We start from the raw sequence: 14,549 nt of genomic DNA on the forward strand, positions 1-14,549 counted from the left end.
CAAGTCTCTTATTCATTCCCAGCCTCAGTTTCCTCTTCTGTAAAATTAAGTTAATAATAACACCTATTTCCTACAGTTGGCATGAGAAATAAATGAGATAATATAATTAAAGCACTTGACCCATCTTAAAGTACTGCATAAATGCTATATATTATTATTACTATATATACTATATATCATTATTACTGTATATATATATATATATAAATGTTTTAATATATAAATTCTATAGACCATTATTACCATGGTTCAACCTTCTCGTTTTACAAATGGAGGAAGAAGAAAATGAATGAGCATTATTTATATAGCACCTACTATGTGCCGGACATTGTGCTAAGCCCTTTACAAAGATTACTTCGTTTAATCCACACAACTCTGTGAGGTAGGTGCTATTATCATCCCCATTTTACAGCTGAAGAAACGGAGGCACACAGAGGTTAAGTCCAGAGTCACACAGCTATAGAGTGTCAAAGGCTGGGTTTGAATTTAGGTCGTCATGACTCAAATCCAGCTCTCTCCACTGTGCCGCCTGGCTGCCTAATGGGAAAATGAGAGGTGAGGTGATACACAGCCCACTGTCATACAGCAAATTCTAGCAGAGTCTCTTGGCTCCCAGCTGAGTGGGATGTCCACTGTACTGCACTCTCCCCTGTGTTTCTCTTTTATGGGAAGGAAATGTTTATGGGTGGCATCAGACCTGGAGACACTAGCATGTGGTTGAACTGATAGCAGCTGATTCAATCCCTGGACTGAGCTGTGTTCCCTGGGGATCTTTCCATCCTTGGCTGTGTCTGCTGGCACTCGCGTCCTCCAAGGCGCCTTTCCCTTAAAGTAGGATTCCTGAATTTTTAGAGGAAGTTTCCATGTCTCAGATCATAAAAGCTAAGGGTGGGGAGACAGCGCTCCTCTCTGTGCCAAGAACAGTAGCCAGGGAGGGAGCAGGAGCACTGGAGGCGTCTGTCTAGACTGGCAGAGTGGGAGACAGAGCAAAGCAGAATTATTTACAGGCCTCAGAAATCCAGAGTCAGGGGATACAGAGACAAAGGCATTGGGTCCATAAGTGAAGTCAGATCCCAAGGGAGGATATTTTCCCACCCCTGCACCCAACCAGAGGTAATTTTGGAAAAGAGGCTCTGTGTTTTGGGGAGGCACAGAGGTGAGTTTTGAGTAGAAATGAGATGTGTTTCGATTTATCCAGTGAAAACTTAAGAACATTAGAGTCTTAAAGGGACCTTAGAACATAGAATGTCAGATGGAGAAGGGACCTTAGACCATGGAATGTTAAATGTGGAAGGACATTAGAACATAGAACGTGAGAACTGGAAGGAATACTGAATGTAAGGTCTAGAAGGGATAATAGTGGTAGAAGGGACTTTAACACAAAGACCATGGAAGGCTGGAGCCAGAAGAGGCCCTAGAAACCATCCACTCCAACCTTCTCATTTTACACAGGAAGAAAGCGAAACCATGGCTAGCCCTATGGCCCATTTAGCCCAGGGTCCCATCTCTGACAGGAGTCTTGTGGGAGGGGAAAATGACCTCCCATCTGTGCCCCCTTATCATCTATGGAAAAAATCTCAATTTCTTCATCTATGATATGAGGAGATTGAATTAGATAATTCCTAGAGTCTAACATTCTCTTTTTCCTCTCACTTCCAGGCTCTTAGGTACTTTCTGAATCAACTTTCAATTTATCTCCTTCTACTCTCCTCTAGAGCTCTCTGAAATAGTCACTCCCATTTTACCAGGGCACAGAGAGGTTCAGGGACTGCGCATGGTCACACAGGGAAAAAGTAACAAAGCTAAAGTTCAAACCCAGGTCTTCTGACCCCAAGTCACTCTTTCCATCACATCAAAAAGGGATGTGACACAGTTTGTTAATCATAAAGCATTAGAGGGACTGTTATCTCCATGCATGCCTTTCAAAGAGTGAAATGGTTTTCTGTCTTCCTCTTTCAGAGAAAAATCTAACCCGAAGGAGGGGGAGGAAGGAAAGGAGGCATCGGAAAGAGAAAAAGATGGAGCGTTCCCACTGAACGCCACCCCCACCTGGCACAGGGCCATCTGGGCCAGGAAAAAGAAAGGGGCAGTAGTGACTCAGCCACCCATCAGTGGCCCCCCACTCACCTGGCCCTTTCCATCCAGGGAAAACGGAACACTTTTCATTCCCCCTTTCTGCTTTTCCCCCCTCCCCTTCCTTCCTATCTTCCCTTGCTTGTCTTTCTTTCACTCCTTCCTTTCTTCCTCATTTATTCAATTTGTGCTCTACTTCATTTCTCTCTGTCATCCCTCTTCTTCCTTCTACTCTCTCTGCCTGCCTCCGTCGTGTTCCCTTCCTTCTCTTCTTTTTTTTCTTCCTTCCATTCTCTTATTTCCTGCCTTCTTTATTCTCTTTCTTTTTCCTTCCTTTCTCCAGTTCCTCCCCTTCTTTCTCAAAAGAAACAAATAAGTTTACAAACTTCAGGGTTGATCTTTGACAGCACCCTAGAGAGATGCAAGTCCATTGGGAAGGCCACCAGCACCCTTCCTGATGTCCCAGACAGCCACAGGAAAAAGCCCACTCTGCTCCTCATGTTGGCTGCAAACTTGGGGGCTGTAGCTAAGGAACAGACATCATCTCCAGAGGACTGAGACAATAGACTTATTTCAGCTGTCCAGGACAAAGGAGCAGGAGACATGTCACCGGGAGACTTCAAGCCCTACTTTGCTTAGCCATAAGCCTCTCTCTCCCTCTTTGTACAAACCCCATGAGTTCAGCTGTTCCCAGTGGGAACCCTGGTGGCTATTGGGAGAAGAGAGATCAGGTTGCAGAACCTCTCTTCCCTGTAGGACCAGGCCATCAACTCCAGTCCTCACAAGGCACAGACCTTCAGCAGTCATACATCTGAGGGATTCAAAGGGACGTTGATCTGGGGTCACAGGGCACCTCCCTCTCACCTGATAGAATGTCAGAACTGGAAGGACCCTTGGAGATCATTCAGTCCAATCCATTCAATTTACAGAGGAGGAGACTGAGACCCAGAGAGGGTCTCCGACTTGACCTCACATACCTGAAAACTTAACAGATTTTGATGCTGAGGAAGTGGCCACAACTTCTTTCTGGTAAAGGAGGAAAAGAACAGAGCAGGTTCAGATGCAGGATGAGCTTTTCTTATTAAAGTGGGGAGGCTGGTGTACCCTCTGCTCAGCTCCATGTAGGGAGGACAAGGTCATGAGAACCTATCTTAAGCCTCTGTCCCAAGGCAGGTCAAATACTCTTGTGGCTCCTGCAGAGGCTTGGATTCTTCCCTCCTGCTTTCCTGCTCCATCAAACCTCCTTCCTGTCCCTTCATCCCTCTAGCTGTTTCCAGGTGTCTAACTTGTTTATTATGAACAGAACCCTGGTGGCTATTGGGAGAAGAGAGATCAGGTTGGAGAACCTCTCTTCCCTGTAGGACCAGGCCATCAACACCAGTCCTAATTATGAATTCTAGACAACCACCTATCCCCTCCTAACGCAAATACATGAACATTCTCCATAACCCTGTCAGCCAACTGTACCTGGTGCAGAAGCAGCCTGGAATTAAAACAGGGATGGACTGGGGGTAATAATGTAGTCATGGGCTCTTCCCAATAAGGAACCTACATGAGCCCTAGAGCTCAAGAGAACAGAGAGGGTGGCCAATTGTATAGGTAGATTTTCACAGATCTTAGATTTAGCACTAGAAGGGACCTTAGAGATGCACAACCCTTTTATCTTATTGAGCAGGAAACTGTGTCCCAGAAAAGGGAAATGACAATAATAATAAATATTATTATTATAATAGCTGACATTCATATTGCGCTTTAAGGTTGGCAAGCGCTTTACACATACATTATCTCATTTGAGCCTCATAACAATCCTGTGAGGCAAGGTACTATTATTATCCCCATTTTACAGATGTGAAAACTGGAATTCCGTTTCAGTTAAATGACTTGCCCATGGTCACACAGATAGCAAGTACCAGAATTAGGGTCTGACCCTAGATTCTGATTCTAAATCCGGTACTTTTGTGGGGGTGCCAGCCTAGGGTCCCTTGATGAAATAAATCAGTTCCACTGATTGCATCATTATGACTTCATTCCTTTGGGCCTAGAAGGCTCTTCTGCTTCTTCAGGCCTTTATATTAAGAAGTAAATACCTTTGGGAGAAAGAGAAATAGAACAGAAATTAGAGGGAACCTCAGAACCTAGAACATAGGATGTTAGAACTGAAAGGGAACTTAGAACATAGAACATAGAATGTCAGAGACAGAGGGGGCTTAGTGAATATCCAGTCCAACCCCTTCATTTTCTAGGAGAGAAAACTCTATCCCAAGGAAGGGAAATGACTTGACTGAGACCATGCAGCAAGTTAGTGGCAGGTCTGGGATCACAAGCCCAGGGCTCCTGATGACCATTCCAATGCTCCTTCCACTAAAGCTTCTTTATTAGCCATGAACACCTTAGTTATCAGTTAGCACTTTAGGAGGGATTAGCTCACAGTCAGAAGAGAACAAAGCTAGGACATAGGATATAAGTATGGAGTGGAGAACTCAGCAAGGGCATCTTTGGAAGGGAGAGAGTTCAGGCCATACCACCAGCTACCAAAGAAATTCCATCTCCTGTACCAATGTGCTGAGGGCTTACCCTTAGAAGCTGCCAGGCAGCCCAGTGCCTGACTCCTAGTTATACCAAGAGTGGTCCCCCAAGTCCATACATGTCTCTCCCACCATCTTTAGGGGCCATGACCCTCTCTCAGCCTCAGAAACACTTCTGGAAGGTTAGGGGACCAACTCTGTAGGAGTGATGGAAGTTCATAGAGTTCTTGGCTCATTAGGGCTAGAAGTGTCCTTAGAAACTATCTAATCCATCTGTCTCCTATCACATATCAGAAAAAAGGTCCAGAAGGGGGAAATACATTGACTGAGGTTGCAATGGGGAACCTCCCTGCTCTCAGCACCCTAGGGCTTGGTTCTCATACAATGGGATGAGGGGACTAGAAAGTGTCTTTATCATGAACATAAGGCTCTTGGTTTTCTCCTTTTCTTCAAGACAGTAGCCTTTCAGAGCTTCTTGTTATAAAGAATAAAAAAACAAAATAAAACTTTTTGGACATCCATGAATGTTATACTCTATAAACGACTGGGCCCCTGGACATCTGGAGTCCCATAAGCTCAGCCATACTTTGTGTCCCTAAAGAGATTTGGTGAAACAAGGACAGATTTCATGGAGCTCAGAAGATCTGATGTCATTGGGAAAAGAGTTGAAAAGATGGAACTTCTGATAGAGTCGGGTGGGCAGAGATGATAATGCTCCCCTGGGCTCCTTTCCACCTCTTACGTTCTAAGATTCTAAGCACCTTAAGGAAACTTGGATATAAATGTTGCCTGAAATGAAAGGTATTCCCTCTCACCCCACCCCCGAATTGCAGAGACAGAAACTGGCTTGTCCATGGTCACCCAAAGACAGTGGGATTCCAGAACCCTATTAGAGTACAGCAGGTTGCCTCCTGACACTCTCCCCTGTGAGTCCCCCCTCCCTTTCTCCCAAGACTAGTGATCCTCAGAGTCCTGAAGAGGGACAATGAAGTTTCCTTCTGGACAGTGCTGACTGTTTGAAAAAGTCCTTCCTGACCCCAGGATTGATCTGGAGACCCAATGGGGTGGAGGGAGCCATATCTATCCTAGCTATGCAAAGAATGGAAGGCCGGGGGCTCTGGGAATTCCTGACCCTCCCCTCTCCTTTCCCCAAGGCCTCTCTGGAATTAGCACCAAAGTACAGAGGCCCAGAGGAGCTCAGCAGGATAGACAATGCTCACACTTCTTCCTTCACAGAATGCCCACCCCAACCTTAGCCCAGCAGAGTCCCAGCCCAGAGTGGCACAGGGGCTTTCCTCAGCCCATCTGCTCTTCCCACAAATGGCCAGGAGAGGTCAGCATTCAGCTAAGCAGAGGCATGCAGTCTATCAGCACAGTAATCTCTCCTTCCTCCCTACTCCCATACCCTCCCCCTCCAAACACGTCCAAATACAAATTTAACACTTCCTTCCCAACTCAAGAGAGTGTCTGAGTACCCATACATCCACCCCCAAATACCCCTTCTTTTCACCACAAAATATTTCCACTGTTTTCACTGAATACTTTCTCCATTAAAGAAACACAGAACTTCCACCAAAATCCAACTGCCATCATCGAGTGATAGCAGTGACCCTGATCTCTCAAAATCTGTATCAGGGAATCCAAGACAAATTCTGACTGGTTCTACAAAGTTAGTAAGATTAGAATATAGGGGGGCGGCCAGGTAGCACAGTGAGTAAGAGCACTGGCTCCAGTGTCGGGATGACCTGGGGATCGAATCCCGGGCTCAGATACTTAGCACCCACCCAGAAACACCTGGCCGTGTAACCTTGAGCAAGTTACTTAACCCCAATTGCTTAGGGGTGGCCAGGTGGCTCAGCGAGTAAGAGCACCAGCTCCAGTGTAGGGATGACCTGGGGATCAAATTTGGGCTCAGATACTCAGCACCACACCCAGAAATAACTGGCCATGTAACCTTGAGCAAGTTACTTAACCCTGATTGCTTAAAAAATTAAAAAAAAAAAGATTAGAATATAGGTCCATTGATAGATTGTGTGGGTGGTCCTGGGTGGCCTATGATGGAGGAGCCCATGACCAGGTTGGTCACAGGGTGATGAGCTTTGGGGGAGTCTGCAACATTCAAACACCATTCACTAAGTCACAAAGCAGCTGCAACATGAACACTGAAGTAGAGTACTAATGAGGTAGTGACCATCAGGTTCCTGGGCCATAATCCAGGCACTTACTGTACAGCATTTACAATGTGATTGGTAATTCTCTCACTCTCCTAGCAGCTGGGACCTACGGCCAACTGCTGCTTTCCCCTGCTTCCTGCACGATCCTACTTTCCTTCCTGCTTCCTTCCCCTCTCTGTCCTCACACTCTGCCCTTCCCTCTTCTCCCTTCCCCTCTCACCCTCTTGCCCCTTCCTGCCAGTTTTTATCTTGGACCTCTGTGGTCTCTAGCTCCACCCCTAGGCTGGGCACCCAGGGCAGATCTAGCAGAATGGCAGGGTATTTTGTAGAAGGGCCCCCTTGAGAATCAATATATCTGAGATAGGAGGGGAAGCTCATCAAGGTACCAAGGGCTGACTCCATCCCTAAAGCATTGACTCTGGAATGATGTTCCCACGAAGAAGGATGTTTGTACTACTCCACAGGACCCTGTTCCATCAAGGCTGATGTTGCAAATAGGGGTGGCAAATGGCAAAAGGCTGGGGAAACAAGATATTTCGTCATCCAAGGGCCCAAGCAACTTTCTAGGCAAGAGGACCGCCAGGGGGCAGAAGCGCTCCATTAAAATTTCCTCCAGGAGGCTTGATTCAGCCAGTTCTGCTGATTGGGGTTCAGAACATTCCCCACCCACCCACCCATAGCATAGGAGAATTCACACTATCCTCCTGCCCTGAACATGACAAGACCATGTCTTCCCTGAGGGCTGACTGCCTGTGAGGGACGCATCCCTGGGATGGTCTTGAGAAGCAATGGGGTCGGTGTGGAGGAGACATTCTAACGGCCTGTGTTCCACAGGTCCTTCCAGCTCTAACAGTCTCTTATTAATATTCCTTACAGCTCTTTTTAAAAATTAATTTATTATAAACTTAAATACACAATAAGAAAAGAAAGAAAAAAAGCATTGCCATGTGTACAGCAGAACTTAAGAGAGGATTCAAAAATACATGGCAATAAATTTCCATTTCAAGAAAGTCTGTATAAAAATTACTCCTCGTTATGTTGAGAGCTGTCCATCTTTTCTTTGCTTCCTTGTCAGTGTTCTTTTGTTCTCTGCTGTGCACTTTTTACTTTGTTCTTTTTCCCCCTTCCCCCAAGAAGGTACAATTAAGCACATATATGTATACACACAGACACATACGTATACACATATGACCACATATGTGCATAGATGTATACATATACACACAGATATATACATGCATGGACACGTACATAGATACACTTACATACACACATATACTTAGATAGCTATTCCTTACAGTTCTTACATTCAGCATTCTAAATTCTGATACTCTGCTCTGTCATAAGGTCCTTTCCACCTCTGACATTCTAAGGTCTCTAAGGCTCTGGCCATAAATGCTGCTCATCCCAGAGGAGCCTCCCTTTGGAGTAACGGATTATATGCTGGACAGCCTTAGAAAAGACTCTTCTCTATGAATTTGTCTCAGAGGGAGAACAGAAGCAGAGACCTGACACCTTCATCAGGCCTCCTTACCTGACCCCAACAGGCATCTGTAGCTGATTGGTCCTTGTGATCTGAAGTCTTTCTTCAGACCCACTCAGAGGGAGGTGTCCACAGTACCCCAACCTATTGAGACTGTGGGAAGGGCAGGACTAGGGAAGGATAGAGAGTTATTTTGAGACAGAGATTCTACAAAAACAGGAAGCAGCAGCTGAGTCTTAGAATGCCCTTCCTAGCCCACCTGGTTGGGAAAAGAGAATGAGAGAGGGAAGGAAAGAGGATATTGGGCTTCCTCCTCTTGTCTTAGCAGCCTGGCCAGGTCAGGCTCTAACTGGGACAAACCCATGGGACCAGAATCCCATGGTATTATGGGTCGTAAGGTGACCCAAAGCTGAAAGCCTTCCTCTCCCCAGTCTCCCACACGATACACCCCCCACACATCCTCTGCTGAACAAGCAATCTCCACCTCCCCCCGCAACAGACACACACACACACACACACACACACACACACACACATGCACAAATTTTGAAATATGATGTTGTAGCAGAAAGAGCAACAGATTTGAAGTCAGAACACTTTGGTTACAATGCTGACACTCACCAACTGTGTGACCTTGACTGGTCCTTCAACTTCTCTAGGTCTTAGTTTCCTCATCTATAAATGAGGATTGACCTTGATATTATTTAGGGTTTTTTCCAGCTCTAAACCCTGTGATTTGATGACTTATCTTCTCAAAATCTGTCAATAGCAAGTTGCCTCCTGACATTCTCTTCTGTGAGCTCCCTCTGGTTTTCTCCCAAATCTAGTGACCATCAGGGCCTGAAGAGGGACAATGAAGTATCCTTTTGCACAGTGCTAACTATTTGAAAAAGGCCTGAATAGAGCACTAGTCCTGGAGTCAGGAGGACTTGAGTTCAAATCCAGCCTCAGACACTTGACACACTTTCCTTGGGCAAGTCACTTAACCTCAATCGCCTTGCCTTCCCCTCTCCAAAAAAAAAAAAAAAGAAAAAGACCTTCCTGACCTCAGGATTGACCTAGAGACCCAGTAGGGTGAAGGGAACCATATCCATCCTAGCTATGCACAGAATGGGAGTTGGGGCTCTCAGGGAATTCCTGACCCTCCCCTCTCCTTTCGCCAAGGTCTCTCTGAGATTAGGTCTAAAGGAGAAGAATTCATCTCTCCAAGACCATTTTCTTTTACTCAGTACCATTGCCTAGGATTTCAGATCCAGAGACAGATGACACCTAGTTCTTGCCCTCGTGGAGTCTAGCCTAGTAGGAGAAGAAGACGCACAGAAAATTAGAATTCAAAAAGGTCATGGCTAGTATATTAGAAAGTTATTAAGGATCTTTCTCAGTTATGGCTAGGGGATGAATTATTACTAAGCAAGGATCAGAGACAATTACAAACAAACAAAATGGGTCAAAATGGGTCTCTGGGAGAAGTAGGAAGAGAGATACAATGGGAAACATAGACATAGGGGGGTGGGGTGAGGACCTGATGTTTTGCTTTTGCAAACAGAAATCATAGAAAGTATGTGTTTGTGTATACACATATATACATATATATTATACGCACACACAAATGTGTGTGTATCAATATCAGACAACACTTAGACTCTCTCATTGGGAATGAGATAAGTAGTAGGGAGGCGTGGAGAAAGTCTCAGATCTTACCCAAAGGGAAATTCCCCCAAGTCTCTAGTGTAACCATCTGAGAAAGGGGACAGGATTGAAGAACCAGCTCCTCTACATGTTGGTTTCCTCCCAGAGTCTTTTCCCCTTCATGGACCTGAAGAGATGTTGGAATAATGCATCTTCTCTCTGGAAGCCCCAAGAGCCTGGATCTCCTTTCTCTCTAGCTCTCACCAACTTAGCTCCCACTCGAGTGAGGGGCATTGAGGAATCAATTTCCACCAATGAGGAGAGAGTTCCGTCCAACTGACCCTTTGAGTCAAGGTTTACATAGGAGATATAAAAACAACAACTAAAGTGATAAAAAAAAATTTTTTTTTAATACGAACATGGGACAGCTATGTGGCACAGTGAATAGAGCACTGGCCCTGGAGACAGGAGGACCTGAGTCCAAATTCGGCCTCAGGCACTTGACACACTTACTGGCTGTGTGACCTTGGGCAAGTCACTTAACCCCAATTGACCTGCCTTCCCCCTCAAAAGAATTTGCAAATATAATACTAATCAAGGTCTAAGGAAGGGACGATAATTTCTAACTAGGTCTGGGAGTAGGGTTGCTAGGGTTAGAGAAGGCTTCCTGCAGAAGGTGGCATTAGAATTGACATAGCTTGGTTAGACAGTAAATAGAGCTTGTGGAGCCTAGAATCAGGAAGAACTGAATTCAAATCTAGCCTCAATCACTAATTGTGTGACCTTGGATAAGTCACATAACCTCTGTCTTCCTCAGCTGTAGTTACCAAAAGAGATGAAGATCAAATGAAATAATACTTGTGCAACACCTGGCAACCAGTAGGTATTTAAGAAATGCCGGTTTCCTTTCTTGAAGATGGATAGGACATCAAGAAGTAGAATGGGGAAGAATGTATGACTGAAGATTAGGAGTCAGAAGCAAAAGCGCAGAAGCTTCTGATTCATATAAAACCTTGAAAGGGAGCATAGGATCATAGGAGGTAAAGCTGAAGGGGCCTTAGAAATAATCTTTTCTAACCCTGTATTTTATAGGTGATCTACACACATCTGTGGGTTTTATGTGACTTGCCCAAGGTCACACAGTCGGCAATGGCAGGACCAAGATATAAAGCGTGTATCTTCAGAGCCCAGATCTCTTTCTACTACACCATTCAATGGGAGATCAAACTAGATTGTACTGACCCAGATTTAATTCTGGCCAGGCCTTAGAGATCCCCTAGGATAACAGAGGTAGAGCTAAGAGTAGAGCTCGGAAACCATCTAGTCCAAGGCCCCTATTTTGTGAATGAAGAACTCAGGCTCAGAAAAGATAAGTAACTCAACAAGTCCACCAGCTAGTAAGTCTCAGAGATAACACTGGAATCCAAGACCTTAGCCTCTGGAGCCATTGTTATATCATGCTGCTTCTTCCTCATTTGAGGGATGAGGAGACTGAAATCCAGAATGGGAAAGTGACTTACCCACAGTTATGAAGACAGCAAATAGTGGAGGCATTGGGGTGCCTAGCGAGGACTAGCACCTCTGCTGTAAAGGCTGCTGAGCCCCTATCAGGGCCACCTATAGTATCCACCTGGCACTCAGCTCTCACCTGTTGCACCACAGAGCTGTAATACGTGCAATGGCCACATTCTGGTGAAACGGTCTCTAGCAAACAGGCTAAACCATGTTGAGAATAAGCAACAGTCTTCAAACCCATTGGTGAGTCAGGGGGGTGTCCACCCAAAGCAAGTGAAGATTCCCCCTGGTGGAATAGGAGGATGACAGCAATTTGTTCCAATGGCCATGAGGGTGGCTGGAGCGCTTAGAGCTTGGCCAGACCTTGAAGACACTGAGGTCATCCACTGCATCCCAGGCCACCACCAGCCATCTTGACTTTTGTCCTGCCACAGGGCTTCGATGACTCTGGAAGAAAGAGGGCTGATAACTCTGTACAACTCTGCGTCACTGAAATCCAGTTTATCCTCCAGTCAAGACATCACCCTATGATGTCAATGGTCCTGTTAAAAAATAAAGGGCAAGCAACAACAAATAGCAGGACCAAGACTTTAACTCAGGGTGCTCTGACCCCAAATCCAGTGGTCTTTCCACGAGACCACAACAAAATGTTCTGGCAGCTTGAGGAAGTCTTTGAATGCCCAGCAAGGGACCAAAGTATGCTTTCCCAAACAGTGGGGTTTCCATTTTGAAGAGGGGCCTGGAGAGGACAATGCTTTACTCCACATGCCTGAAACTCCGGTGAGATTATAGCATGAAAATGTGGAGGGATCTCCCATGTTCCTCTCCTATCACATCACTAATCCAGGGACCTTCTAGGGGTGGTGGAGGAAGGGTCTACCCCCTTCTTCCCCCAACCCCAAGACTCATTCACACTCTGGTTTCTCTGGGTGTTTTTGCAGCTTGGGGAAAGGCATGTGACAGGGCTAGGACTCAGGAGACCCTGGTTCTTACCCTGGTTCAATCACTTTTTGTGTGACCTTAGGCAAATCACTTCCCCTCTTAGACCCTTAGTTGTCTTCTCTGTAAAATGAGGAACTTGGAGGAGACAGACTCTGAAGTTCTCTTCCAGATGTAGACATATGATCCTATGAGACCAAGAGTGATCTTCAACACCCTTTCCAGCTCTAACAGCCTAGCTCTGTGTCCCATTATGGCCCCAGACACAAATAAACAAATACCACAGTTCCCTCTATCATGAAAAGTCATGGGGTGATGGGGAGGTGGAGGCGGAAGGTAAGGACAGGAGAAGAAGCACTGCCTTTATATTCCTAAAGGTGTATGTAAATTTGATTTCTCTAAATTAAATTATCAAAGAACTACCCAAAGGAATCCTTTGCTGACCTGAAGAGTTTCTTCTAATAGCAATTTAAAGTGGCAGACCTTAAAAGACTACTTACTCCTATTAAGGACTTCATCCTTACAGCAGCATAATTTTTCTCATTTGAACTTCACAGAAATCTTCTGAGCTAGGAGAGAGAAGGGTCCAATGGAAGGCATACTCCATTTGGAATTCAAAGCGCCTATAACAGGGGCAGACTAGAGCCCAATCCTACTGCATCTTAAGACCCAGTTGCTGAATTTTCAATGTAAACATTTATACCTCGGAAATTGGCAAGTGCTTCAAATCTAGGCTTGATTTATCATTTTGTTGATTGTCTGAAAGTGATAGAGAAAATATGAATAATACATATTAAATTTAAGTGTGTCATGGGTACTTTTATTCTAGAGAGTTGGTTATTAAATGTTTACCACCACATCACTGTATACATGTCCTGGCTCATCACCTTGAGCAAATTATTTAACTTCTTTGGGTCTCAGTTTCCTCTTCTGTAACTAGACTAAATGATTTTGGGTCCCTTTTTAGGCCAAAATACTAGGTTCCTATGGTCCCATTTGACAAATAGCTAAGAGGGATCACTAATATACTGCATGATAGAGGCAAGATCAGAAAAAGATCTTGACATTCTAGAAAGCTGAATTGAATCTATGCACAGTGATGAAATTTAATAGGCAACGGTGTCACCTTACACTTGAGTTCAAGAAATCTTCATAAATACAAGAGGAGAGAGGCATGGTTAACAGTTCGTCTGAAAAAGATGTGGGGGTTTTAGCGGACTGCAAGCTCAATATAAGTCAACAGTGTGGTCTAGCAACCCCAAAAAGCTATAGAGATCTTGGCTATGTCTGGAACATTGTGTTATAGTCTTGGCACCACATTTTAGGACAGACATTGATAAGTTAGGGAACGTCTACGAGAAAGGTGAAAGGTCTCAAGTCCAGGGAGTGTTATTATTGGGGGGAACTGGTGATGTTTGCCTTGGAGAAGAAAAGGCTCATAGGGAGATGGGTTGAGGGGCAGAGAAGGACATAATGGCTACCTTCAGGTACCTGAAAAATTGTTTTGTGGAAAAGAGATTTGACTTGTTCTGGGTGAGGGCAGAAGTAAGAGCTATGGGGACAGTGGATGTCGTAACGCTATCCCTAAGCAGGACGGTGAATCTCCCCCCTCATTGAAGGTTTTCTGATAAAGATTAGACAACCAAGCACTTGTCTGGTAGGCTAAAGTTGGAATTTTTTCTCAAGTTTGGATTGGGCTAGAAAGCCACAGAGATGCCTTCCAACTTTGAATTTCTGTTAGTTTTTGATCCTGAAACTAAGGACCAGAAGGGGCAAAAGGCTGTTCCAAGATGGCACAGAAAGTTAATGACTGAAGTAGGAGTCCATCTGCAGTCTCTTGACTCCTGGGCTTGGACTAGCTCCATTGTACTGGGGAATTCAGCACTACCACATATTGGGAGCTTGGCATAGATTATTCTGTGTAAGTCATTTCCTGGCAACTAGTGGTTCTCCTCTGTATCTCTCTGGGTTGACCAGCCCAGGGCTGATAAAGAACCAACAGAAATTTATTCATTATCTTCCCCATTTTTTTGGAGGGCAATCGGGGTTAAGTGACTTGCCCAAGGTCACACGGCTAGTTTTTGTGTTAAGTGTCCAAGACTGGATTTGAACTCAGGTCCTTCTGACTCCAGGGCTGGTGCTCTATTCACTGTGCCACCTAGCTGCCACTATCTTCCCCATATTTTAGGTGTGGAGATTGAGCCTCAGGGA

At 45.1% G+C, this 14,549-nt stretch overlaps 1 protein-coding gene across 1 annotated transcript in view; it reads left to right on the forward strand.

Annotated features, from left to right (window-relative positions):
- The window catches only part of RSPO4 (R-spondin 4), a 39,551-nt gene extending 37,500 nt beyond the window's left edge, over positions 1 to 2,051 (forward strand). The window contains exon 5 of the mRNA XM_069073976.1: positions 1,960 to 2,051. Within this exon, the coding sequence (XP_068930077.1) occupies positions 1,960 to 2,036 (77 nt within the window). The 3' untranslated portion in view covers positions 2,037 to 2,051. The remainder of the gene's footprint in view (positions 1 to 1,959) is intronic.
- The last annotated feature ends 12,498 nt before the right edge of the window (positions 2,052 to 14,549 follow it).

The sequence above is a fragment of the Petaurus breviceps genome, unplaced genomic scaffold (genome assembly GCF_028583685.1).
Source record: "Petaurus breviceps papuanus isolate PSGF00001 unplaced genomic scaffold, PetGlider_PUasm1.0 90879, whole genome shotgun sequence".
NCBI classification, from domain to species: Eukaryota; Metazoa; Chordata; class Mammalia; order Diprotodontia; family Petauridae; genus Petaurus; species Petaurus breviceps.